The sequence below is a fragment of the Neopsephotus bourkii genome, unplaced genomic scaffold (assembly GCF_033783945.1).
Source record: "Neopsephotus bourkii isolate Nb327-2 ecotype Australia unplaced genomic scaffold, CSIRO-AGI_Nbou_v1 NB_107, whole genome shotgun sequence".
Classification (NCBI taxonomy): domain Eukaryota; kingdom Metazoa; phylum Chordata; class Aves; order Psittaciformes; family Psittacidae; genus Neopsephotus; species Neopsephotus bourkii.
This window is the reverse complement of record NW_026900624.1, coordinates 813,119-836,555: the sequence shown is the minus strand read 5'-3', so window position 1 is coordinate 836,555 and position 23,437 is coordinate 813,119. Positions and strand designations below refer to the sequence as shown.

General features: G+C 36.4%; 1 protein-coding gene across 3 annotated transcripts in view; it reads left to right on the top strand.

The window, feature by feature from the left end:
* The window catches only part of BLTP3B (bridge-like lipid transfer protein family member 3B), a 54,599-nt gene extending 31,198 nt beyond the window's left edge, over positions 1–23,401 (top strand). For all 3 annotated transcript variants that reach the window (XM_061357214.1, XM_061357222.1, XM_061357231.1), the window contains 12 exons: positions 1,570–1,752; positions 1,852–1,970; positions 3,802–3,943; positions 4,737–4,930; positions 6,866–8,364; positions 9,178–9,353; positions 10,738–10,874; positions 12,300–12,450; positions 16,285–16,541; positions 18,742–18,850; positions 20,520–20,689; positions 21,391–23,401. In XM_061357214.1, coding sequence (XP_061213198.1) covers positions 1,570–1,752; positions 1,852–1,970; positions 3,802–3,943; positions 4,737–4,930; positions 6,866–8,364; positions 9,178–9,353; positions 10,738–10,874; positions 12,300–12,450; positions 16,285–16,541; positions 18,742–18,850; positions 20,520–20,689; positions 21,391–21,516 — 3,263 coding nt within the window. In that variant the 3' untranslated portion in view covers positions 21,517–23,401. The remainder of the gene's footprint in view (positions 1–1,569; positions 1,753–1,851; positions 1,971–3,801; positions 3,944–4,736; positions 4,931–6,865; positions 8,365–9,177; positions 9,354–10,737; positions 10,875–12,299; positions 12,451–16,284; positions 16,542–18,741; positions 18,851–20,519; positions 20,690–21,390) is intronic.
* The last annotated feature ends 36 nt before the right edge of the window (positions 23,402–23,437 follow it).

The window sequence follows — 23,437 nt, the reverse complement described above, 5'->3', positions numbered from 1 at the left end:
ATTAGCTGGTCTGTAGCAGACATCTGCCACAACATTTCCATGTTGGTCTACCATCTAATCCCTACCTGTAAGTGCTCAGCTGGCTGATGATCCATCCCAAGGTAGAGCTCCATGTGTTCCTACGCATCTCACTGATGGGTCAACTCACTCTCCTTGCCTTCTTGTTCTGTACTTCCCAAAGAGCCTATGTCCATCCTCTGCAGCATGTTAGTTGTGTGTGCTATCTCACTATGTTTCTGTGGTCCTAGTGAGATCATAGCCCTGCAACTGCATGCAGATCTCTCATTCCTCCTGCTCTGGCATGTTCCTCATGGTGCATATGCTAGTGTGCAAGCACTTCAGAGAGGCACCTGCCTGTACTGACTTCCTAGAAGGGGTAGGAGAGCTTTTCCTATTACTCTGCAGTCCTGTAGGTACTTCAGAGTTTATGTGCATATGCTTGGGGTGATCCCACTTCAGCCCTGTTTTGGATAATTCCAGCTAAAGCTTTTGGATAATCCCAGCTAAAGTCCATAAAGGATTTATGGACTTGATTTTAATGTATCTTTGCCCTCTTTTGCACTTTTTTTTTTTTTTTTGTCTTTCCTGTTCCTTTTTCATCTTCTTCACCCTGAAAGATGTGAAAACCATCAAAAGGCTGAGAGGCAGGAGGGTGGGGAAAAAACGTCATCTCTTGTGATGGGGCCTTCCCTTATAGTTTCTTCCATGCTGAAATCTTTGCATTTAGGCTTGAAATCACGTTTTTTTTTTTCCCAAAGCAATTACCTGTTTTAATTATCTACTCATCCCCAGTGCAAGTATCCAAAACCTTATTAAGTCCCAAATAAATTAAGTTTTCACATGGTGGTATTTAGAGAGTGATGTATCACTTGATAGAAGTTATTTGTAGTGCATGCATAGTACCAAACACATTATTAGACTGTCTTTACAGGGACTGTTTGAAGAGATCTTAATTTCTTTCAGAGGTTTAAGTGTCTGACCAACAGAAACATGTTAGGAATAAAAGAATTTCTACTGGGCTTGATTTTTAAGGCTGTGTGTGGTGCAGCACTGATTGAAATTACCTTCTTGTTTGTGTGCCGTAGAGGTGCTAGAGAGCCAACACAAAAAGAATACATATCTGGAAAGGGACCAGGAACTTCTTAGGACACAATTCTGGCAGGAAAGATAAGCTTGGAAAAAGTGAGCATGAGAACGTTGTTCTGTTACTTGCTCTCACTTCTTTTTTTTGAAACTTTTTTTTTTTTTTTGCATGTTCTCACATATGACATTAATGTGTCATCAGATTTCTCTGAGTTGAAATATTCAGTGCTGTTTTCAACATGTTAGTGGTGTTAAAAGGCAGGTGGCCGTATAAATGGTTTTCTGAGTGATTTTTGTGAAGCAGTGAGATGTGTTTTTATATAATACATCTTCTGTTTTAATGCCTGTTGTAAATTCTGTTCAATAATTGCAGCATGTAATAATAAGATTGTATTTTGAAGAATTGTAAAATAGTGGAAACCTGTTACCTAGTTCAAAACAGACTTTCAAATGAGTTAATATTTCCCACATTGCTCTTATTTGCAGGAGATAGCTGTGATCACTGGATGCATTATAGTGATGCAACTAAAACCAGAAGTGGATGGGCCAAGGAATTATTGAATGAATTCAAAAGCAATGTTGAGTTACTTAAGCAAGCTGTGAAGGACCAGGTTATAGATTCTCCTCCCAAATCACCACCTGCTGTATCCCCTCAGAACCTGCAAACAGGTACTTTGTTTGCATCAGTCCTGCTCCAATTCTATGAAATGTTAAAACTGTTCTAAAAAAGACTGTTCTCAATGATTCCATCACTATTCTTTCCCACAGGCAAGGAACAGATACCAAAAGGAACACCTAGGGCTTCCTCTGTATCTTCTCAACAACCAAAGGGCAAACTGATGTCTAGTCCTGTTGTGGTTAGACTTGCAGATTTCAATATATATCAGGTACATTTCTTCAAGTTAGTAAAACTGGGGCTACTTTGCCCTGGATTGTTATTTAAGTAACTATGTTTTTTTAAAGGACAAATCTGAAGCCCATTGAAATTAATAGAAATCTTTTAATTCATTATTGGATTAGACCTTTATGGTCCTGCTTCTGCTTTGTTAAAATTGGTGGATATTTTCTTATTGACTTTATATTAGGTGATACCCAATTACAGTTATATTTCAGATCTAAGTTCTTCCTGAATTCTGACATTTGGAATTTCATCTTTTCATTGTATTGTGTTAGGTACCCAATATTTTAATACGTGGTTTTGTATTTCATACTTATTGTTACCTTTTTCGAAGGACATGGGATTTTTTTTTTATTTTAAATTGAGAGGGTTTTTTACATTATTTTTTTTTCTCCAGCCCTTTCCCCCCTCAGTGATATTTTGAGTAGACATTTTAATTATTCTACCCCCATTCCCCATTTGTTTGAGTAAGTACTTTTATTTGACGTTTGTGGTCCAGATTCACTCTTTCATGCAGACAGGAGGCAACTGGAATAGAGAAGTAGTATATCTCTAAGGCAGAATGGTAGTGATACGGCAGGATCTACCCTAAATTTCAGGTTCTAACAAAAATGGTTAGTGTGAGCCCTTAGTCGTTGTGACTTCTACTTGCTCTTTTTCCATTTTCCAATGCTTTTTGGCCATATTGCTTCTGGTAGAGTGGGAGGTTGCAGCTTGCTGCCAGGAGCCCTCATCTGGGTTTGAAGTGGTTTTATATAATTTTGTACTGTTGGTGCTTTCAGTTGCTTTCTACTCTTCAGATACTTGCCACCTCCACCTCCCTACCTAAATATATTTTTGATTTTTAAAATTTTCATTACCTCTATACAGTTTACAGAAAGCTATTTTTCTAAATAGATCTGTTATTACTTGAATTTCTTGTGTCTTGGTGTACAGAGTTGTTTGCAGCTTGAAAACAACTACATGGAGTGAAGCAGGCTTATAAAAGTTACATATTCTTTATTTCCAGTGAAACTCATACAAGTAGACATCATCATATAATCAGTATTAATATGTTGGCTAATTCCAAAGTAGCAGTCTGACTTACTAAGTGTTGGACGAAACAGCTTCGTTTTGACAACATACTCTTTAAACTGGGATACGTTCCAAGAAATTTAGGGTCAAATATATCAAAAGGTGGTCTCTTCCTTATTTAATAATTTTACTCTGCAAGGAACCAGAAGTGAAGAATTTACTATTCTATAGTGTCTTGATTCTCCTGTGAAGCAGACCTTTAGGCATAGCCAAGCATACAATGCCAGGTGCATGCTAAACACTTTGCTTAGCAGTATACAGTCTAGAGTGGGCCCACATACTGGAGTCTGTCCTTATGTGACAGAACGACCGCTTCCTAATTTTTTTGACATAGCTATCTATCCTCTGTTATCTAGATAGAGGATCCTTGAGGAAAACCAGTATGCAAATATAGCATGTCTGAGTAGAATTTTTTATGCAGGAGCTTTAGTGTTTGCAATAAAGTTATCAGATCATTTTAGGCTTTTACTGAACACCTTTGAAAGTGACCTGCTGCCTCCTGCCTGACATGAAGGAAGGTGATCTGGTACTGTTCATGCTGTATGGTTTTCTTGCGAAACTGTTCTACGTGGATTGCTTCTACTGCAAGGCGACTAGGTTTGCCTTGGAGCACTTTGTGTACTTGGAGTTCTACATCTGAGAACAGTGGAATATTACCCTACTAGGCGTATGTCTTCGAACTACAAATGTATAACAATTCATAAAAATGTAATGTACTAATGAAATTAATCTTTTGTCTTTTACAGGTTTCAACAGCAGACCAGTGTCGTTCCTCCCCTAAAGCTCTGATCTCTTGCAATAAAAAGTCACTTTATCTTCCACCAGAAATGCCAGCTATTCATATTGAATTCACTGAATATTACTACCCAGATGGGAAGGACTTCCCTAGTAAGAAGTTCAGTTTTTTGGTTTGGGGTGTGTTTTTTTTTTTGTTGTTGTTGTTTTTTTGTTTGTTTGTTTGGTTTGTTTTTTTTACTGTACCGTAAATTTTGTGTGTTACTTTCACCTTTATGAAGCTTAATACTGGTTCCAGGTTGACAATTGGAAATAGGTAATGGCTTTCTAAAATGGAAAGAGTGCAACACTGCTCCATTTGCACAGTCCTTGCTCCTGGTAATCTCCTGTAATACTGTTTTTTATAAATACGGCTTTTATGTCAGAAAACACAGCATTATAAGGCCACAAGTTACTCATTATTCAACATCCACGTATTGTTTCTTTAGTTGCACTATCTAGGTACATAAAAGAACTCGAACTATTGCAGTAGTATTCATTATGTAATGCAGATCTGATTGAGTCGTTTTTATTAATGTGTTAGGTGATTGGCCCTGTTATATATACAGAAACGTCAGTGGATTTCTTGAGAATGGAACTTCAGGACTGCAAATCTCCTTGGTCCTGCCTTCTGTAATGAGGGCATTATCCCCCTCTCCTCAGACTTCATTCTATTCTAATACTAGGTTTTCCATTCAGAAATTCAGTTGATTTGAGTGAGAAATAATCATTACCTTTGGTATCCCCTAACAATGTATTTGTCCTTGAGACCAAAGGAGTGTTTCCATTCTTTCTCTGATGTAAAATAGCAGTGAAAATGTATGTGGTCACTTAAAAAAAAAATACTAAAAATGCACCCGAAAACATTTTACTTGTTTTCATGATTTTGTTTTGTTTTCTCTTTCAGTTCCATGTCCAAATTTATATGGCCAGCTGAATGCTTTACAGTTCACCCTGGATGAGAGAAGTATTCTTTGGCTAAATCAGTTTGTGTTGGATTTGAAGCAAAGTCTTATTCAGTTCATGGCCATGTACAAGTTAAATGATAATTCAAAATCAGATGAGCATGTTGACGTTAGAATTGATGGATTAATGTTAAAGGTATGTTATTGTTGAGGAGGGGTTTTGTGGTTCCTTGGAAGAAAATACTCTTATTTTGAAAAGCTGCTAGCAAAGCAGCTTAACAAAATGCGGAGAAATACGTGAGCAAGCAATCTATGCCATAAATAGTGAACCTCTGGAAAACTATGCTGAATATGATGGCTTGAATACAAGCATGTGTTTTACATACTAATTAATCTGTGTTCTAGGGATATTTTAGTTTTGTTTTGAAGACCTGAATGGAAGTATTCACAAATCATTTCACTGTGTTCAGTGAAGCTGACATAGCAGAAGAAAGAAAGATGAGCACTTAAGTAAAAATAACTAACATATTTGCACTCAAATTAATGGAAGGGCCCTCCCTTGTTCCTCTGGTTGTAGTATGTAAGAACTCTTTTGTCTTGTTGCTAAATGCTTAGAGTAAACCTCTGAAGGTTTATTTGTGTCTCCAAACCCCATTCTCACCATTTTCTGTTTCACGCTGGCACTTAGCTGTAGTCTAGGTACACAAGTTCTCTATATGTTTACTCCAGAGAAGTGGAACTCATTGGTCCATTGGAACATCAGATTTTTGCTTCCCTTGTCTTTTCCTTCTTTGGAGGAGAAGCATTGTTGAGCAGACTAATTCCTCACCCTTCTTCCCTCCCTCCTCCCCCCAGTTTGCATTGGGCATTTTTTTTCTGAGGTTCAGAGGTAAACAAAACAATGAGTCTCTTTGATGGTGCCTGCATGAGAGGTTTCAAAAGGTTCTAAAATCAGCATATGGAGAGATGGCTGTCCTAATGCTCTTGGTACCTATTTAATGGAACTTTAAAAAGACATAGTTTGTACTGAATGGAAACACTTACTGAGAGCTAACAACCAGGCAACTACAAACACAGACTGATCTAATAGTAAATTATGATACATGAATAGCCCACTAAATTAAGAGAAGATAAAAGCATTCTCATGTCCCTCAAACTTTGATTCATGTTAATTGTATCATCCCTGTATTAACTGCATTGTTTATATTTTAGCAATTTATGAATATTTTGTTACTGGTGTGCTTGATGTTTACAGATCTCATAGTTATTATATAATTAGATATTTGGTTATTTTGTTCTGCGTCCTTTTACTTACATGAAAAAGCTTCATCACTCCCATCTTTTGAGTGTCTTTAGGATGACTTTTTTACTCTGATCTTTCTAGATTCAGCATGGAGATGTTGTGACAGAAGGTAGTGTCACTTATCCTAGCAAAACTAACGTGGCCAAGTTCCATGTTAACAACAAATACAGAATTTGACATAAAATACATATTTCCTTTAAAACTTGTGTTAAAGATAGGCCAGTTAAGTTCAGCATACTGAACTATTTTGGTTTTTTTAGGAGTTGGAGTATATTTTATGATGAAAAAAATATGTTTTTCAGATAATGGTCACAAAATACTTATTCTGTGTTCTGCACTGTTAGGAATATTAGCTGTGTTAGCACATTTAGTTGTTTCCTGGTATCTTGACATAGAAAATAGTGTAGTGAAAAATCCTATTTGACAAGTCAGATTGAAAACAGAGAATTTTAATTTGGAGTTCAAAGTTGTAAATGCTTGGAACACTTGCAGAAACTTTCTGCCAAGCTGTTTCTGTGTTGAAGAAATGAGGCACTAATGATAACGAAGAAATAAGCCTAATATTGCCGACCTAAATCTAAATCCTTCAGATAAGAAAAGCCTGAGACCCTTATGTTTTTGTACAAACATTGAGTCTTAGATGCCACAGATCCTTCATAAAAAAGAGGAAACACAAATGATAATCTGTGAGCCTGTATTAGTATACTTGAGTTCTCATAAAATTATAATTATATTCCTTTATTTTAGCTGTTATGTTTTTTGTTTCTTTAATTTTATACCCTTTTAATCTACAATTTTCTGACTAGAAAAAATACATTTCTCTTGCAGTTCATCATCCCATCTGAAAACAAACCTGAAATTCATAAAGATCAACCTCATGCACTTTCTATTCAAAGTTCAGAGATGATTGCTACAAACACAAGATATTCGCCAAACTGCAGACACTCTGATCTAGAAGCTTTGTTTCAGAACTTCAAAGACTGTGAATTTTTCAGTAGAACTTTCACCACTTTTCCCAAGTCCCAGAAGAATTTTAATCTTTTGCATCCAATTTTCCAGAGACATGCTCATGAGCAAGATACTAAAATGCATGATGTCTATAAAGGTTATATCATACCAGAATTGAATAAATATGCATTAAAGACATCTGCAGCTACTGATGTTTGGGCCTTGCATTTTTCCCAATTCTGGATAGATTATGAAGGAACAAAAAGTGGGAAAGGCCGACCAATAAGCTTTGTGGACTCATTTCCACTTTCGCTTTGGATTTGCCAACCAGTAAGGTTTGCAAAGTCACAAAAAGAGCTTTTATCCCATGATCAGACGGCTCTGAGCATTCCAAAAAGTGAATCTAGTGATCTTGCTAATAGACTGCAACGTAAAAAACTTCTTAGGGAATATTACAGCACTGAGACAGAGCCCTTGACCAATGGCATTCAAATATTAGACACTTCAGGAGTGCTTTCTGAAAGTTCTTCCACAGATGCGGATGTACATGTCCTAGTCCATGTTCAGAAACATGTAAGCATGCAGATCAATCATTACCAGTACCTTTTTTTGCTGTTTCTCCATGAATCTCTTGTATTGCTCCTGGAAAACTTAAGGAATGATGTAGAAGCAGTGACAGGAAAACCTGCAAAGCAAACAGATGTCTGCATTGGGATCCTACTTAAAAGTGCAGAAGTAGCCTTACTACTCCATCCAGTGACTCAGGGAAACCCTTGTAAGTCTCCAGTTGTGGAAGAAGGAAGTCCCATGGCATCAGAACTCTCCCCTTTGGGAAATGGGGAAGCTCTTACTTCAGAGAAAAAATTAGTTGACAATAAGATAGTGCAAGCTGGTATTACTGATTTTGATTATGTAAATGACTGTAAGCCTTTGAATGCTGAAGTTAATAAAGGGATTTTAATAGATCCTCTTTTGTTTAAATCAGACAGTAATAATGACTTTCAGAAAGGAACATCATTTTCAGATGATGCATCAGATAAAGGTTTGGGAGATACGAGTGAAGGAGCAAGCAGTGGACTTTTTAGTAGAAGTGATTCAGAGGAGGTCTGTGGACCTCTGAGTGAGAAAAGTAGTTTGCATCCTAAAGAGTCAACATCCATCTTAAATAAGAGAGAAGATTCTACTGATTTTATCATTGATAAAGAAGACGACAAAAACATATTCTCAAATAAGTTAAATGAACAGGAAAGCACAACTGAAGGCTGCCCTACCCAAGTCACTGACTTGGAAACAGAAACTGCCTTAGAAACTGAAGAATTTGAAATCAACAAAGACAAAGTGACTTCAATTAGAATGTTTGCATGCCAGTCTTCATCAAGGTACAGAAGACTTAATATTAAATCAGTTTGCTTACTATCTGAAAATATTTATCAATTTTGTTGGCCATGTAGTTCTAGTAATGGTCAATGGAAATGAACATCTAGTAGATAAAAAAATTTAAAATATAAAGATAGAAGATATGCAATATCTGTCTTTTAATGAAAGCTAAAATGAACTGTTAGTTAACTGATCTGAACTCTTTACTTTTAGTTTAAATGTTATGAAATATGTATTGAGAAAAAGATTGACACAAATATTTGCAGGCATGCATGTTATTTCTGTGTTTGTCTGTGTTTAGCCTAGAGAAGATAAGGCTACGTGGAGACCTCATAGCAGCCTTCCAGTATCTGAAGGGGGCCTACAGGGATGCTGGGGAGGGACTCTTCATTAGGGACTGTAGTGATAGGACAAGGGGTAACCGGTTCAAACTTAAACAGGGGGAAGTTTAGACTGGATATAAGGAAGAAATTCTTTACTGTAAGGGTGGTGAGGCACTGGAATGGGTTGCCCAGGGAAGTTGTGAATGTTCCATCCCTGGCGGTGTTCAAGGCCAGGTTGGACAGAGCCTTGAGTGACGTGGTTTAGTGTGAGGTGTCCCTGCCCATAGCACGGGGGTTGGAACTAGATGATCTTAAGGTACTTTCCAACCCTAACTATTCTATGATTATTGAGTAATCAGATTTTTTCTTTTGTATGTTGCCTGGTTTACATAAATTAAAAAAAAAAACAAAGCACAAAAACAAAACAACCAACTTCTGTGTAATTCCTTTAATTTGAAATAATAATTTCCTGATATTTTTATATTTAAAAAGTGCAAAGCCTAAGGAACGCTGCCCGTCCAACCTCCCTGCATTCTCTGTTTCTTACAAGAATATGAAGAGAAGTCCATCACAAGTCTCTCTGGATACCATCTCTATTGATAGTATGATGCTGGAGGATCATTTGGTAGAGAGTGATGGAAGTGACAGCCAGAGCTTTCTGGAGAAAGGTGAGTAGGTTTACAAGCAGTACATAAAAATGTAATCTCTTACTAAAATAGCCCTCAAAAGGATTGTAGTGCAGCAAATCCTGCATGCTTTACAGCATTATTTCTGTTAAGTTCTCCAGTCGGTAGTATCAAGTATATTCACAGCACGTTATTTCAAGGGAGAGCAGTAAGGTGCACTACTTAAGTAGTGCTACTTAATTTTAGCACTACTTAATTTTTCTCTCTTGAGGAGAGTAAAAGCATTGCAGTCCTACATTGCAGTTGAATTAAGCAGCACTGTTCTCTGCTTTGCTTAAAAGCCATTGCTTTGGCTGTTTTTACAGGTTTGTACCCTGAATGGATGTTATGCTTGAAGTGGTAAAGAACCTTTAATTTTAAAAATAGATGAAAAAGAAATGGATTTTTACTAATACTCATCATGTTAATTACCAAGCAGATAGATTTAGTAGTTTCCTTGCAGCCACTTCATTATGGAGCTCTTCCTAGCTATTGACTGTCTAACAGCAGGTATTTGTCCAATTTTTGCTCATCTATGCATTAATGTGTGGTCCTGGTCTGAGGGAGGAATTCAGGCTTATGGTAATTATGTCTGTATAGTCTGTAATGTTGTGTACTTAAGCAATTGTAATGATCTAGTAGCTCTCTAGAAAAACTGATTAAATAATTTTCTAATGTCAGGAAATACAATAAGATCTTATTGGTACCTCTTCTCTGATAAATTTTATTTCCAATAAAGAATGACTTTTTTTTTTTTTTTCTTTTCAGTGTAGAGCAATAATGAGAATACTACTCCACTTGCAAACCTGTTATATATTTGGATCGTAGGAGTATTCCTGCATGTGCTTATGTGGGAGTATGCCATAAAATACATTTTCCATTTTAAATAACCTTTATATGTTTTTTTTTAAGCTTGTTAAACAATATTTAACTGTAGATTAAGTCTGCATGCTTTCTAGTTGTCAGGGAAACACTACCATCATCACTCTAATGAAAGTATATATAGCTTGTTTCTCTAAACATAAATCCACAAACTTTTGCTTTAAAGGCACTGTGCAGTGTTTTATACACATAGCTGGATCAAGTTTATATTTGATTTGGAAGACTTAAAAAGGCTTTTCACAATTTTTTCAATAACGCATGTGGAGTGCCATTTTGGGCTTGTCACTATATCCTGCCTTACTTGTATAGCTTCTAGAACTTTGAACTCTCTGTAAGAGGCATGGATTTGGCAGCTCAATCATAAATATTTGTCTAATAAGCTGTTCAACTCATCTTAAAGAGTGAACTAATGTATGCACACAGTAACAGACACTGACTTTATTCTTGATGCAGGAGTGATTCAGGTTTTCTTATGCTGTTTTTTTTTTTCTTATATATATGGAAGGTATTACAGCCACAAACTATCAAAGCCCATCAGAAAATGCTCAAGAAGGAGGCACAGTGATTGAAACTTGTGGTGGCTCATCTCCAGATGTCATGAGCGCTGCTTCAGAGAATGCCCATGAGCCTAGTGAAGAAATGGTAATATTGTTGAATTCCATTAGAATACATGCTTCAGCAAATTGTACCTCTAAATAGAGCTACAATGAATGCTTTTAGAGGCGATTTTTCAAGTAATTTTGGTAGCTTTTGTTAGTGCATTATGTAAGCCTGTAGGTGTAGTGCACTTGTATTAAATACAAATGAAGATTGCAATCCAAGTTACACTGAGTATTCTCTGTCCTTGTCGTCTCTGTATAGCCACTGTTGATAAATGACAGTAGCCACTTAAAAATGTCACAGAATACTTCTGCTTTAGTACCTAGCGATATTTTGTAATACTGTCATGTTCTTTTATGCTTGATTGAATACAATATTTAAACTGAGCTTTTTAACATCATTACGTATAGATAAAAGAAACTACCAAAACTCTGATGTCTCTGATACGGAGATGTTTTCTTAGCACTGGTAGCATTCTGTAGTATTTGCAAATAGGATCAAAACAGCTGCCCTGCTGGGTCAGATCAGAGATGCTTTTTGTCCAGGACTATGTCAGGATAATGCTCAGTATTTACAGAAATATGTAGAGATTCCTTCCCTGATATATCCTGCAGGGTCCAACCTAAGAGTTTCAGTTGACTGAAATCTGTCATGTTCTTGCTGATGTATTTTCCTTTTTTAATGCTAGTTGTGTAATCCTACCTTTGCTTTAAAATATTTGTGGATCATGTTAATTAAAAAAAAATACATAAAAAGCAGCTCACTTAAATGATTGGTTCCTTTTAAATACATTTTCAATCATCTGTGCATATAGGTAACATGGAAAAATCAGAATTCATTGATTGTTATGCAAATGCATGTTAGCGTGGGTTTTTTTTCTACTTGCAGAATATAACTGAAGTCATTTTAGTAGTATTAATGATGATGGACATAGATCTTCTGATACCAAAGCTGACCTTTGAAACTGGCTGCTACATACTGTTTTGAAAGATATCGCAGTCCAATAGAGGAAAAAGGGCTCACTACTACACTGATAGCCAAAGTTTAGTAGCCTGGTTCTTGAACATGCTCTGATTCAGCACCACAAATGCTTGGTTGCGCTTACAATATGCATGAAGTTGAATGCAGCCTTAGAAAGCTTCAGGTGTCACATAGGTCACAAACTTCTTTGTTTGAGTGAGGAAAATGCCTCACTTGTGGCTTTTCTGGCCAATTCTGAATTGGTATTAGTGGGTTATAAATACAAGTGTCTGTCTTTGGACAGACTCTTGAGCAACCCATCGTCAAGCTGATGGGTACAAAAACAAGAGATGAGAAAACTTTGTGCTTTTCTGTGAGGAAGGGTTATGGATACAAATATTCTTTTCCTTTTGTAGAGAAAAAGTTTAGAAAGAACTTAAAAAAAATAATAACCACTGTAAATTCAGTTTATAATCTTACACTGTTTTATCTTAATTTTGTTGGCAGATGTCTGTTGTGGTTTTCCAAATATTTGGTGTTAATGGGGAAATTGACATCAGAGGTGAAGATACAGAAATATGCCTACAGGTCAACCAAGTGATACCACATCAGTTGGGAAATATCAGTGTTCGGCACTATCTTTGCAATAGAACTGTTGGTAAGAACTAACAATGAGATCTCAGTGTTGTGAAACTGGAACTAGTAACATTTGTTCTGAGTAAGTAAAAACTCAGGGGTAGCCTTAAAGCACAAAAAAAGTTTTATGTTAGTACAATAGCATACTTTTTATGCTGGTTTAGAATATCTACTGTGATTTCTTTCCTGATAAGGGAAAGGGATGGAAATAAAAATGGAACCAGTTTCTGGTACTGTGGATAAACTGCATTGCATTGAATTCTGGTCATTAGTTTGCTCTTTTTAAAATCAAATAAATTGCATTACATTGTTACTGTTTTATGAAGATAGAATTCTCTTACTGATCTAATGATACTTTGCTTAAATGTATCTTGGTTTGAAGGGCTGGTTCTTTTCTTCATGATCTATTTCTCTAGATTAATTTAACACCCACAGTTCAAATAAATTTATAATTTGTGATTTAAGAAAACTTAAAAATTGACTCTGTGTCAGGAAGGATGAGCTGTGAGGACAGCCTTTTTTTGCTTTTTGGGTGTTGTGGGTTTTTTTTGTTGTGGGTTTTGTTTTTTTCCTTTTTTAAAGCTTGATAGGAACAGAGGGTGTATGTTCATGCAGATATTTGCACAACTAGATCAACCAGTGTGTCATCAGAGATTTTCCTGGGCATGACTACATATACGCTCTGTGCCAGAAAACCTAGTTCACATGCTGTGAGGTTTTCTTTCTTGGCACAACGTATTAGCATGCCTCTTCATGTCACAGTTTGCTTTGCTCCCTCTGCCAGCCTTCCACATGGATTGCTGGATGCTGTAGAGTTTTTGGGGCAGATCCCTGATGCACTTGCTTCCTGCTTCTGGTTCGTCTCCTTTCTCAGGAAACAGCTATAGCAGCTGCTAGCTACCATTTATTTCCAGCCTTCCAGGAGCAGGATTTTCTTCAGGAAGCTGTACGTGGTGGGACTGCCTCTGATGCCTAACTAAAAAACCCATTTACTGGTAAGGTGAGCAGTTGCCAGCAGCTGCTGTTCCCTGAGCAGCTGTTACATGATGTTGCAGTTACATTCAGGCATCTGAGGGCAGGAAGGTCCAGCAGGGAAGACGCACGGCTCACCTTCATTTCATATGCAGGCAAACTGATTTCTGGTTATCTGTCGCACCTGCTGTAAAACCAAGAGGGAGTAAATAGTAACAACATGCCACCTTCCTGGTCTTATGTGTATCTAAAACTAGAACCTGCTTCCTCTGGTTCAGCTGATAGAGACATTTGTCCATTGGCTGATTATTTTATGGGCAAAAGACTATAATATGATAGTATTATACTTCTAAGAACTTCTAAATACTTCTATATAGTTCTAAATTTGGATATACTATCCAAATACTTCCACTTCATCTCTTTTCCTTTCTCTTTCTGGTGTGTATCTGGATGGGTAGGCCAACAGTGCTCTTTTTGCACATTGCTGGTCAATTCCATTCTGTAATGTACATCTTTTTTACTCTCTACTGTTCTTCTCTCCCCTGTAGGACTGTGTTTTCTGTACTTAGTCAGGCATCTTCTGTGGGCACTTCTTCCCCATCTCCCACATCTAATAGAAGAACTAAGGAAGAAAATAGTTAAATCCAGAGGACCAAGGTTGGGAAAAAGCTTGGGAATTAGATCAAAAGAAACTCTTTAAATGAGTTAATGGTAAAAAAATACAACTAGAATAACCAGTGAGCAAAAGCAAAAAGAAAATATCCCAATAAAAACAATCTCCCCACCCCCCAGGCCTTTTAATAAAATTTACTCAAGTGCTGAAGTAACATTTGTAATTAGTAAAGTGAGGAACCATGCAAAGGAATTATGAAGAACCTGAATCCTCAAGTATTAATGCTCTGATCAGTTGTTATAGCATTGCAGTAGCAATTAACAATATGCTAACGATACTTCTAAAAAATAAGTTCACATGCTGCAAATGTCTGTAACAGGATACCTGAGTATATCTATAGAGACTTGATATATCAGAAAGCTTGTGTCTCACAAATGTAATGTGTTCAGCAATGATGCCTTGGGAGTTTTAACCAAGTGCCTTGTAAACCAGTTGTGTAATTTCAGAAGGAACTCTAATTCTGTGAAGCAGGCTGGTTTTTCTTTATATAAAGGTATCCAGGCTAAGCTTTACTGAAAAGAAATAATGTAATGTGCAGCCCACCAACATACTGTGTTTTTCTTTTACGTTACATGTCAGATTATTTAGAGTAGGTTATCTGAAATGGAGGGCTACAGCATGCTGCATTTGTTACAGCATGCATTATTACTTGTCAGTAGATAGCACATAGCAAAGAAGTCACCACAGAGGAAACCTGCAGTTCATGGGATCACAGGATAATTGAGAGGAGAGAAGGTGATGTCAAGACGTCTTTAGTCCAATCCTGTTCTCAAAGTAGGGTTAGCTCCGTCATCAGGCCAGGTTACTCAGGGCTTTATCCCATCAGGTCTAAGAAAGGACCTCCAAGGACAGATTGCACAACCTCTCAGGAAGCCTGCACCAGTGCTACATTTTCCTCATTTCTTATATTCAGTTTGAACCTCTGTTGTTTAAACTGTTGTCTCTTAACCTCCTGAAGAGCACCATTTTGCAAAGCCTGGCTCTGCCTTTATAACCTAATCATATATATTGGAAAGCTGCTAGTAGATTTCCTGTATGCCTTCTCTTCAGCTTTCTCGTAATTGCTAATAGATGCATAAGCAGAAATCAAGAAGAGGAGCTTACAATAAACTGCATGCCAGTAATATGGGGTGAGGAGAAAGAATAGTATTAAAGAAACAAAAATAGAAAAAAAGGTGTCTTCTTTTTAATTTTACCTAATCTTTCCAATTTCTAATCTTGTAAACATTGGCCTTTGCTGAGGGAAGCAGAGTTTAAACCAAGAAACTTTTGTTTATTTTAATTCTCTCAAATTTTTTAACAGTTAGATGCTCTACTAATATAAATGGACATAATTCAGTTAATTTTACTTGAGTTACTTCGATTTCGGCTATCTTTGAAATGACAGAATTGATGCTTCTTAATATAACAACTGTGTATTACTGTGGATATGCTTTTGTCATACAAATAATTTCTGCAGATCAGAGTCATCAAATTACTTGAGAATCCCATGGGGTAGTTATTTCTGGTGGTGAACCCTCTTTTTTTGTACAACAAATTAATATTGCCCCCCATCCCTGGCAGTTTAACCTTAAATCTTTTAGTTTAGTTTAGAACGATTCAGTTCAACATTGCAGTTGTCCTTATTAGTTAAAGATACTGAAACTGCTAGGGTTTTTTTTAAGGTTCAATTCTACTGCCATCCAAATAATGGGAGCACCATGTAGTCATGTTATCCATCTTACTGCATTGCTGTTTATATTCCTGTGTGCTAGCAAGTTAGTTCCTGGGTCAGGAAATTCTGTCTTTCTAAGAGAATACCAGCTCTCCTGAGAGAAGGAACTGACTTAAATGTTTTTCTGAGTTAAAATTGACGGAGTTAGTGGAAAAGTTTACAAAATAGTTGTTTTTCCATTGTCCAGATATTGAGGAAACACTAATTTATTTTTTTTTTTATATTTTTTGGGGGGACAGTGATATTTCTGTATTGTCCTTTCCTGTTGTCATAGTGAGGTTTTACTACTGTATGTACTGTTTATTTCTCTTTAGTGCTTTGAAATGATAGACTAAGAATGTGGCTCTGAAGTTCTACAATTGCAATTGCTGTAATTTGTAGATACAACTTCTAAAATACTTTTGGAAAATCAGTTGGACAGTAGAAGTATTTACATCATGATCGCTTTTTTGTGCATTGCAAAATTTTAATGCAGATTTGTTTTCCTTTTGCAACAGGTTCTGACTGTAAATCTGTGGCTGGGCCGGTTAATTCATCACCTGAGATTAGTTTGAGATGGGAAAGTGGGCCTAGTGCTGTGATACATTCTCTGCTGGCTGTAAAAAATGGTTTTCTTCAGTGTCATGTAGAGAACTTCAGTGCTGAATTTTTAACATCTTCCCTTACAAACATTCAGCATTTTCTAGAGGATGAAACTGTTGCAGAAGTGATGCCTATGAAGATAAAAGTTTCTAATGCAAGGATTAATTTAAAGGTATGTTAACAATGAGGCATTTGTCTGCTCTATAAAAACTGTTCTTGCTTCTTTGATGTTAAACTACTAATCTGGATATAGTTAACTTCAAAGCAACTGCTGTTGTCCTCTAGAAGGTCTTTAGATAACACTAAAACAATTAAAAAATCCATAGATTTGGTTATCTCTGTGGTATGCTTAGAGGGGGATTCTATGCATGACCAAGCTATTTATACAAATTAATATTTTATACTTATTTTCTCCACTCCCAGTCTCTTTTGTAGAGTGACTGTCTGGGAGCTTTATAGGTAAAGTATACCAAGTTCCTAGAGGCTCAATGTGGGTTTTTCTGGTTGGACTTTTTAGCTTAGCACAATAATGGTTTTCTAATTACAAAAACAGATTTTAGTGGTTAATTCTCTCTCCTGCTTAGAGGATCCTTCTTACAATGAAAGTTCTGTACAAAAGAAGGAAAAAGGTTACAGAAATTCCAGTTCAAACCATGTGAATACTGATTCTTAGAAGCCAGATTTCATTTTATGCCCTACCTAGAGACAGATACTAAATAATGCAAGTTTTCTCACCACTGTAGCATAAAATAGTAACATTAAGAGGACACTCCTGCTCAAGTCTCTTAGGGGATTTTCTTTCAGACATTTAAAGGAGATGGTGAGTTCTGTGCTGCCCAGCCATTGAATATAAAGATAAGGACTTCTTTTTTGGGGGGGAAGGGACCACAACAAAACCCCAAGCAAAAGTAAAGATAAGATAATTATAACATTGCTTTGTAAATTGATAATCACCCATATATATAAACTTTGAATAAATTGAGGACTGGAATAGCAGCTCCAGTTCTGCATCTCGGGGTAAGGCCTTGACTCTGCTGAGATCATTCTTGACTTAAAGGGCAATTATTATCTCTGCAGTGTTTTACTCAAAGTGCATCAATATTCCCTCCCTCTGGGATGCAACTTTTCCACCACCTGATGATCCTTAGGCACTCCTTTAGGGCTGTTTCTACTACAGGAGTAGGACAAGCATTTTTTGTAAGAGCTGTGGATCTCTTCCTCACATTTCAATGTATCACAAACATGAATGTTTGCAAAAAGGAAAGTCTTAACATACAGACATCTAAATTTAAAAATGGATTGTCCTGATTTATAGGCAAGAAGGCAGATTTAATCAAAATATTATTGAGAAAGCAGCTGTTTGAGGTGAGGAATATTCATTAATAAACAAACAGTAGGAGTCTGCTTGGCAGCGAAAGCCCCAGAGTGCTCACTCAGCAGTGCACACAAGTCACAGTGAAGTTTCTCATGATGGTTGACTAAACTGCAAGTTTGACATACAGATGATTCATTTCTATAGAGTTGCAGGGTAATAATGAGTGAAAGGATATGTTCATAGGTTATGCTGCATTGCCCATTCAATATTCTGTTCAAATTCAAAGAAATAGTGTATTTCTTCTGCATGAGACTTGATGTAGTGTGTTGCATTGGGTGGGGATGGAATTTAAGAAAGGTTATTTTATTTTTTGCATTTTTCTACTGCAATCTCAGTGCAGTTTCAAGAAACTTTGGCAGTTATATCTTAACAGCTTTCTCGCTACATGCTTTATGCTGATATGTGCAGTTTCTGATTACACTGGCTGTGTTATTCTGCTTGACAGGAATAATGAACTATAAAGACTTCCTGAGGAGACCCCAAAAAAATAATGTATGAAGTTTCTCTTCTGTTGAGTACAGTAATATAACTGAACTGCAGCTGGCGCCATCCCAAACTAAATTCTAAAAAGACAAAATCTGCTCAAGAATGTTAGCTGTGCCCATTCAGTCTTTAAATAGTTCAAGGGAGAATCAGATGCTGCATAGTGCAGGCTTCTTATCTCTGACTCTGAGAGCTCCTGAGTTAAGAATGTCTTGGTCTGGGGTATAATCTTATTGAGATGTCTTTGAAAATACTTTGAAGTATAGTCAGACTGTATATATAAAGTTCAGCAGAATTACTCCAGAGATAAATTTGTGCCTTTAATATGATCCCTGGGAAAAAAAAAAAAATTGAGCAAAAGTTTAGTGGTGAATCCCATTAGAAAATTCTACTCTGAAGTGTTCCCTTTCAAGTTCCATTAAATCCACTTTTAAATCAAGATGTTTAATTGAACATCTTGATTAGCTCTTTTTATATCCCAGTGAACTCATTTTTGAATACTTATATTTTTTAGGATGACAGTCCACGTGAAAATTTCAAGGCATCTGAGATGGTACCCATAAAACTTCATATTGACATACTCTGGATAGAAAGAAATGATGATGGCTCTTTTCTCATTAGAGGTTTGTATGTTCCAGCATCTTGCTATCTCAATATCATAATCTAAGTATGATGAAGACTGGGTTTTTTTTTGTTTGTTTTCCTTTGTGCAAATATGTGGCTAATAATGAAAAGATATCTGATGATAATTTGTGGAAGTTGTGTTGCAGTGTGCTTTAATTCTAAGTGTAGTCACATAAAGGATCCAGTATTCCAGGTGTGGTCTCACTGGTGCTGAGTATAGGGGAATAATAACTTCCCTCATCTTGGTAGCTGTACCCTTCCTAGTACAGCCCGTATGTGCCTGGTCTTTGTTTTCAGAACTTAACTGCTGACTTATGATGAATCTTCTCACTGACCAAGGCTTACAGGACATTTCCTACAATGTTGCTTTCTGTCCAGTTGGTCTCCAATTGGTAGTGGAGAAAGAGGTTATTTACTTCCAGCGGCAGGACTTCACACTGGTTTCAGCCTAAGTTAATGAGGCTCCAGTGAGCCTGTTTCTCCAGCATGTCAGGTCCTCTGAAAAACAGGCTTGCCCCTCTCTTGTCAGTTACTCTTCCATTTGGTATTGTTCACAAAATTGCAGAGGGTGCACCCATCCTTTTATTCAGGTCCTGAATATATTAATCCAACAATATGGAATGTATTGTATGATTTGAGGAAGAGGAGGCTGCAGGGTAGTCTTAATAGCCCCTTCACCTATCTGATGGAAAGGTATAGTGAAGGTGGGCCAGACTTCTCAGAGGTGTGCTATGGCATGATTTACTTGTGTTTAAACAACTCTATATTATCTAATATATTGTTTGAGTGTTTAAAGATGTTCAGTGCATTTTGGTCATCTTTTTAGACTAAACATTTGAAGAAATAATAATTTAGTAAGAAAATACATAGTATTAAGGTTTCTTTCAGCTCATTTGTTTTTTTTTTCCCCTTTTTGCTGAAGTACTTTGATCCCTATTCTTGTCATGGACTGCTCAGGTACAGTGACTTCAAAGGCATAGGTCAAATACTATCTGCACTGCTGTGATTTACGTATCTGCAGTGCTAGATTTTTGAGTCCTCTTGTGTGTTTGGTGGGAGAAGGGGATTATGAACAGAAACCTCTTGTTCAAAAGGAAACATTTAAAAAAGAAAAAACCCAACCCAGACTATTTTTTTTGGCTACCAAGAACCATGACCCTCATCTTTTCCCTTCCTGCACAGCAGTATATTTTAAGAGATGTTACAGTTACACTTCAGTTATAAAGGCTACAAAGTTTCTTTAATGCAAAGTCATTTAAATTATTTTCTAATTTAAAAACTTGATCCTGCAGGTTTATCTCCCTACATCTCCAAATACAGTCTTCAGCTCTGATTTGGACCTGGAGACAGTCTATTAATAGCAATATTAATAGTTCTTAAACTTCTAGTTATTCAGAATGCATATTCAGTGATTATTGTATTGGTCAGTATAAAAATGTGATAATTTTCTTCAAGCTGGAAGCTACATATTGCTTCTTCTCATGCCTCCTTTTCTTTCTCTCTTCCTCCAAAATAATATGATTTTTTTTTTTTAATTCTTAAATTTGATTTTGGGAGGTAAATATTTGTTTAGTTGGTTTTAATTTTGTGCTGATGGGAATCAAACTTAAAGAAAAAACACAACAAAAACGCTAAGCACTGCTTTTAAGTGTCTTTTCTGTGATACAGATAATCAAAGAGTAAATGATGTGTCAAAGATGAAGAATTCAAGTAGCTCATTGCAGCAAGTAGCTGGACCTCCTGGACATAAAACACAGGACCGAGCCACGCAGACTATTTGTGAAATTCCCAGATCTCCTAAATCAAAGAAGGATTCAGCTGACTTCCTTAAAAATGAGGTATTAAGAACTGCTTTTGACACTCTCCCTCCCATGTCCCCCCCCTCCCTGAGTATATTACAGTCATTAATCATTATAATATTTAGATCATCTATTGATGGGCTTGGGAGTTACTTCTGCTTAGAAATCTGTCTGATACAGAAAATATGAATTATGGATATTATAGTATGGTTCAGTACTTAGGCATGCAAAATAAAGTTAATACTACCTTCTAAATATGGTAACAGTACACCGTAGACTGATTTTTCTCCTTTACATCAGAGTACAACACAACCACCAAAGACAAAGGACTGGATTGTTAAATCAGACTTGTACTAATCTGATCTCTCAGTCACACCTGGATTTTGAATTGATGATGACAGAACTCACACAGCAGTTTGGCTTTCTTTTTTTTTTTTTTTTTTTTAACTTCCACTGAGTAAGGAACCATTCCTAGAGCTCAGAACCTGGTGTCATTTCCACTCTACTACAGAATGGAAGTGGTGTAGCTAGAACATTGGGATCTTGCCTTTTGAGGTAACTGCATCAACTGTCTCTGTGTCCTGCAATCATTGACTGGTAATCAGTCACAATTGACTCAGCCCCAGCAAGCCTGCACTCAGCAATGAATGTGAGCATATGGTATTGTAAAAGTTTCTGTAATGGAAAATGTTAGTATGCAGGAATACTAATAAAGCTCTTCTCTAATGTGATTGTTTCAGCTTATTGAAGAAAATGAATGTCTCAAACAGGAACTAGCCAAAGCCAAAATGGCTCTTGCTGAGATTCAAATGGAAAAAGATGCTCTGCTTCATCGTATAAAGAAGATGAATGTTGAACATCAGTAGGAGAGTCTTCTGTTGGTGTAGGGCATCATCAACAGAACTGCAGGTGATGGTGGCATCTAAAATACTGTTTGTTAAATTAGTGGAAGACACAGTTGGGTTTTTTTGTCACAGACAAAGTTTTCTCTTTACAAACAAAATGTTTGTGAACTAGTTACTATTCTGAAATTATCATTAAACATTGCAACTTTTTTCAGTCCATTTTAAACTGAAATAACTTTGGAAAAATCAGTTTATACTGTACTTTAATTTACTGAAGGCAAAAAATCATATCATCTACTTTCAGTATAATCAAAGGAGATGTTCTTTTTAAAATGTTTCCTGAAAAGTGGACAGCTCAGCAGTGAAAGAATGTCTAGGTGCATTACAAAGTAAAATGTACCATGCCTCATTAACAACTGTACCTCTGTTTGTTAAGGTTATGTTGTTTTATTCTTACCAAAAGGTGTCTGTACAAGAGGTTACATTTGCACTATGATGATATGGGCTAGCTCCTCTAGAATAGTGCAACTACTGAAAATTAAAATACCAGCCCTAACCTGACCCTAAATTCAGTGTAATTTGCCCAGAGAGTTCCATATACCCTTTCCATATGGACTTCTAAAATACCACAGTAAATGCTGGAGAATTTAAGTAAAAGGGTATAATGCTGGACTTTCCTTCTGCATGAAGGTTCACTGTATAGGTACAGCTGATGTAATTTAGACATTTGCACCTGGGTTTTCTCCTGAGATGAGGATACAGCCCTTTGTGAAAGGTAAGCTTAGAGCCGTTTTGCATGCATGTCTGACTTCCGCACAACTCATCAGACATGCCCAAGGATTTGGTCCAGTGTATTTAAATATGTAATGTCTTGGGAGGGGAGGGGGGGGAGGGGGGGAGGGAGCAGAAATCCTACAAGGATTCTGTAGTTGTATATTGCTTTTTTTGATAAAAAAAGCTGTAGAGAATCATTTAATTACCCAATGAAATTGTGAGATTACATGAAATGTAATTACACAGTTTAAATCATGGGTGATTTGTACAAATTGAACAATAATTTTCAGCTAAAACCTGGTACAGATGAATAAATAAAAAAGCACAATGCTGTAAAATAGAGAATATAAAAGTGTGCTTTAAATAACTTATGAGACAACATACAAAACCATACATGCCTGTAAAATTGGTTTTGCTAGAAGTAAAAAAATGTCTGAATAATTTAACTAGTGACCTTGAATCTGACAACTGAAAATCTTTCAATTGCTACCACAGTTGTTTCTGCTCCATGGGATATTTGAGGGAAGTTTTGCCTGTAGATATGCAGACCAATCTCAAAAAGTATTTATTATCCTGTGGTTTGACTTTGCATATTCAGGCTGTCAAACTAGTTTTAATAAAATTGGTTTCCATTAAAACTTTTTGGAGGACACATAATTTACACTGCTGAAAATAGTTACTGAAAGTATGTAGATTTTAATCAAGAACTCTGTGGAAGAACTGGTTCAGGCACTATTTTAAAGCCTGCCTTACAAAGCCCTAGTTGAAACTCCCTTTAATGCCCATGGAAATTTTTATCTTATCATTCTGAATAAGATGAAAAAATATACACACAACTGTTTCTAATAGAAAAACTAATTTATATTTCAAAAGTTATTCAAGACAATACAGTATTAAATAGAGTAGGCCAATTTCACAGAAATGTAATGTCGGATTCAGGGGAGGAGTTCTCAATGGGTTTATTTCTGATCGGTACTATTAAAGTCGGTAATTCTTACGCAGTTTATCCCTGCCAAGATCTAGTTAGAATTATTCTGAAGAAAGGAATGTATAGAGTGCTTAGTAGCATGTTGCTGGATTAATACATTGAGAATTGTCTAATTTTTAAAAAGAAATAAACAGCAGTATCAAATGTCTGTCTTTATTACTGCACAAGCTACTACCTGCT